We start from the raw sequence: 4,437 nt of genomic DNA on the forward strand, positions 1-4,437 counted from the left end.
TATATATACTCTAGCTCATCATTGTATTCTTAGCAACGTATGTGAGACGTATTGCTGGAGTAGTGCGCCAAGTTTGAGGACCGTATTGAAGCGGTATTCTCAAACTTTGAAACCGTATTGAAGCAGTTTCCGAGTTTGTGGTCCATTGTGGACATTGCCAACAAGTTAAGGACCATACGTGCATTTTACTCATACTTGTGAGTTCCTCCCAGGAAATGTTTCTGTTCGCTGGAGGATCCCTCCTAGATCAAATGATTCTGTCTTTGGGGGGTTTCTCCTAGATCGAACGTCCGCGACATATCCAGGTTCATAATTTGATCTCCACAGCAACAGTGATGCTGATAGATAAATTGATTGTATTGTGTTGCCCGTTCATTGAGATTTACATGAAAATCAAATTAATAATCAAAACATATAAAAACTCTCACCTAATTAATAATCAAATGATTCTGTCTTTGGGGGGTTTCTCCCAGGTCGAACGTCAGCGACATATCCGGGTCCATATATTTGATCTCCACGGCAACACTAATGCTGGTTGATAAATCGATTGAATTTTGTTGCCAGTTCATTGAGATTTTTTTACATGAAAATCAAATTAATAATGAAAACATAAAAAATCTCAACTAATTAATTAAGCCTGAAAATTGATGATACATGCTCCAAGAACGCAAAGCCAGCCAGCTAGCTAGCTTGCTAGCTGGGTTGGGGGAAAGAGGTAGCTAGATTGGGACTTGGTAAGAGGTCTCATCGATGGGCACCACCTTGGGCACGTCGACCGGGAGCACATCGACGTCCTGGGTCCATGGGCTCTCACCGGCATCGTCGATGGTACGCAGCGCCCTCCACACGGCGCTGTTGCATTTGAAGCCGGAGCCGAAGGCGATCTGCCAGACGCGGTCTCCCTTCTTGATCCGCCGCTTGGCCTCGCAGTAGGCGAGCTCGTACCAGAGGGAGCTGCTGGAGGTGTTGCCGAACCTGTAGAGCGTCATCCGCGACGGCTCCATGTGCCAGGGGCTGAGCTTGAGGCTGTTCTCGAGCTCGTCGAGGACGCCCCTGCCGCCGGCGTGGATGCAGAAGTGCTCAAGCGCGAGCTTGAAGTCGGGCAGGTAGGCCTTGACCTGGGCGCGGAAGACCTTCTTGAGCACGACGGTGGCGAGGAAGCGGAGCTGCTCGGACATGGGCAGGATGAGCGGGCCGAGCGTGGTGATGTTGGTCTTGAGGGCCTCGCCGGCGACCGCCATGAGCTCCTTGGAGAGGGAGACCCCGACCTCGCCGACCTCGTCCTCCTCCTGGGTGACGCAGCCGTAGCTCTGGTCGTGCGCCCCGCGGTGGGTGCGCACGGTGTGGATCAGCTGGTACTTGGACCGCGCCCGGTCGCCGGCCCGGTTGGTGAGGAGGATCGCCGCGCCGCCGACACGGAAGAGCGTGTTGGTCACCAGCATCGGACGGTTGTTGCCCATGTAGGCGTTGAGGGTGATGTTCTCCGTGCTCACCACCAGCGCGTACGTGTTCCGGTGTACCTGCAACACCACACCACAGAAAATGATGAGATCAACGTTGGCACGTCAGTACACGCTGTGCGCCATTAACTAGTGCCTAAACTTAGCTGCGCGCCATTAACTAGGGCCCCCAGTACACGCTGTGGATCTCTGGAGCAATGGAATGGACCATCATGTGGTCTTATTTATGGCCTGGGCATGGGCGCATGGCTCTCGGTTTAGCCCCCCCTAGCTGCGACGATGGCGGGCAGCCTGGCTCCTCGATCGAGTTGCGTTTTTTACCCGGTATCAAGTGTTTTTTTCTCCCTTTACCAGGTGCTCGCTCTGTTCCTTTTAACTCCGTGTATAACATTTGTGTCAAGTCAAATTTTATACAGTTTAATTAAATTTATATTAAAAAATATCAAAATTTACAATACTAAATATATGTGGTAGGAAACTATATTTTATAATGAATCAAATGATATTGATTTGGCATTGTGAATATTGACACTTTTATCTATAATTTTAAGCAAATTGTAGATACTTTGATCTTGTACAAAACTTACATGCAGACTACTCTCTCCGTTTCTAAATAAGAGATTCAACTATGGACTACATACGGAGCAAAATAAGTGAATCTACACTTCAAGATGCCTCTAGATGTATATATGTGTGGTCCATAGTGAAATCTCTACAAAGACTTGTACTATTTAGGAACCAAGGGAGTATAAAAACCCAGAAGAAATACTAAAAAAAAGGTGCACCGTAGGGACAGAGCAGTGAGCAATGGTCAATAAGTAAGCTGGCATAGGATTAAATTCTGCCATGTGCGTGTCTGAGCCTGAATATTTAAGACCGAGACAGAGGCTGTTCCCTGGCAGAAACATGGAGGAGGTCCTACTCAGTGAAGCCCTCGTCATAGAGGAATCTCATATTGTGGCATTGCCAGCTGCCATATTTATTGATTTCTGTAGAAATTAAATGGACAAAGCACAAGTGATTCGAATCATTCGACGTTGATGTGCAATGCATCGTATTTTAATTTATTTAGATCTAGATTAGATATACCCCCAGGGAGCATCTCAAGAGTATGAAGCAAATTTTCATCATTCTTACATTATGGCTTAAGCCCTATATTTTATGAAGATATGCATGATATGTGTTTGCGCACATCTTATTTTTAGCCGCAAAAGAATGAGATGTACAAACAAAATGGGCACTATATTTTCATCTATTTTAAAACGGAGGGAGTACTAGTTATTATTGACATTTTCCTAAAGTAATAGTCGGTCATAGAAAAAACACTACTGTGCGCCCGCCTAAAAAAGGTACGTATACTATATTTATTTACTCCATACGCATCTGAACGACATGCATGCATGCATACGGGCCGCCCAAGAGGACCAGCTATTGGCCGCCCATGCATGCATGCATGCACCAATGCACTCGCTAGACATTAATACCTAATTAAGATAGGTGTCAGTGAGTCAGTCAGCGTGCATGTGCTCGGTCGCGTACAGTAGGAGTACGTACCTGGAGCAGGCGCTTGGCGAGGTCGATGGCGATGATGCCGGCGCTGCACCCCATGCCGCTGAGGTTGTGCGTGACGATGTCGTCGCGGAACTCGTAGCGGTTCACGATGAGCGACGTGAAGGACGGCGTCGGGCTGAGCAGGCTGGAGTTGAAGATGAGCACGCCCACGTCGCCGGCGTCCACGCCGGTCTTGCGGAGGACCTCGTCGACGACGCCGAAGATCACGGCGTGGGACTCCTCCATGGCCGTCCGGTCGCACATGTCCACGGGGAGGCGGATCAGCGACATGGGAAAGTGCGTCGCCTCGCCCAGCCCCGACCGCTCCAGCATCCGCTTCTGGAACGCCATGCTCTGCTCGCTGAACCGCCCGCACCGCGAGAAGTGCACGATGGTCTTGGCGCGCGACGCCTCCAGCTCCACCGGCGGCTTGTACCCGGCGAGGTCCACTAGATACACTGGCTGAGGGCGGGACGACGCGTACGTGTACGCCGCCAGCGCCGCCGCCCAGCACGCCATGGCCAGCGCCGGCGCGTTCACTGCTGTGTTCCAAAGGGCGCGCACCTTCTCCGGCGTCAGCGTCGAGAGCTGCGGCGCCACGACGACGAGCAGCGTGACCACGAGGAGGTGGGGGATGTGGCCCACGAGACGGTGGTACATGAGGCCGGCGTGGTTCTTGGTCGCCTGCTTCACCGTCCTCAGCAGCTGCCGATCCATGGTGATGGTGGCCTCTTCTATCTATCACTACTCTTGTTGACCTTGGCGAACCGTGAATGGAGTGCGAGCAGTAGGCCGAGCACGCGTGGATTTATAGGGTTGGGGGAGGAGGAGGGGGAGGCCTTAATGCCAAGCCGGAGTGTGGCAGGTGGCTGATGAGGAGGCCAGCGGCACATGAAGTAATAACTGTGGCGTGCCGCTGCAGCTGGCTTCTCGATCGATCGACTTCCGTTTTCCCACGGTTTCATGTCTCTGTTTTTCTCCGTCTACCAGCTACTCATTGTATTGTATGGGCAGGCAGCACATGGATTTTGATCTTTCTAGTACAGTATCAGGGAGCAGTGAGCAATGGTCAAAAGTAAGCTGCCATGGGATTAAATTCTGCAACGTGCGTGCCTGACCCTCAATATTTAAGATTGGTACAGAGGCTGTTCCCTTGCAGAAACACGAAGGAGGTCCTACTCGGTAAAGCACTTGTTAGAGCATGGTTAATAATATAGCCAACTGATGGCTATAAGGAATCACCATATCATTTATAGCCCTCATCTATATACACCCATACAATAATGTGGGGTATAAGGTTGGCTATTACATTAGTATTTTTTTTCATATTTTCTTTATCTCTTTCTTCACATTTATTGCATTTACCTAGGAATGCGTATATAGTTAGGCTCTTGCACTGAGAGCCTACTCATCATATACATTTTCA

At 49.9% G+C, this 4,437-nt stretch overlaps 1 protein-coding gene across 1 annotated transcript; it reads right to left on the reverse strand.

The window, feature by feature from the left end:
- Nucleotides 1-506: 506 nt before the first annotated feature.
- LOC109770596 (probable 3-ketoacyl-CoA synthase 20) lies at nt 507-3,801 on the reverse strand. The gene is made up of 2 exons (XM_020329308.4): nt 3,015-3,801; nt 507-1,520 (listed from the first exon to the last, which is right to left on the reverse strand). The coding sequence occupies exons 1-2, from the start codon at nt 3,726-3,728 to the stop codon at nt 720-722; spliced, it is 1,515 nt and encodes a 504-aa protein (XP_020184897.1). The 5' UTR covers nt 3,729-3,801; the 3' UTR covers nt 507-719.
- Between the last annotated feature and the right edge of the window lie 636 nt (nt 3,802-4,437).

The sequence above is a fragment of the Aegilops tauschii genome, chromosome 6, assembly GCF_002575655.3.
Source record: "Aegilops tauschii subsp. strangulata cultivar AL8/78 chromosome 6, Aet v6.0, whole genome shotgun sequence".
Classification (NCBI taxonomy): domain Eukaryota; kingdom Viridiplantae; phylum Streptophyta; class Magnoliopsida; order Poales; family Poaceae; genus Aegilops; species Aegilops tauschii.

Coding starts and splice junctions, on each gene's coding strand:
- LOC109770596 (XM_020329308.4), bottom strand. CDS start 3,728: ATGGATCGGCAGCTGCTGAGGACGGTGAAGCAGGCGACCAAGAACCAC. Junction 1,521..3,014: donor TCGCCAAGCGCCTGCTCCAG/GTACGTACTCCT, acceptor GTGGTGTTGCAG/GTACACCGGAACACGTACGC.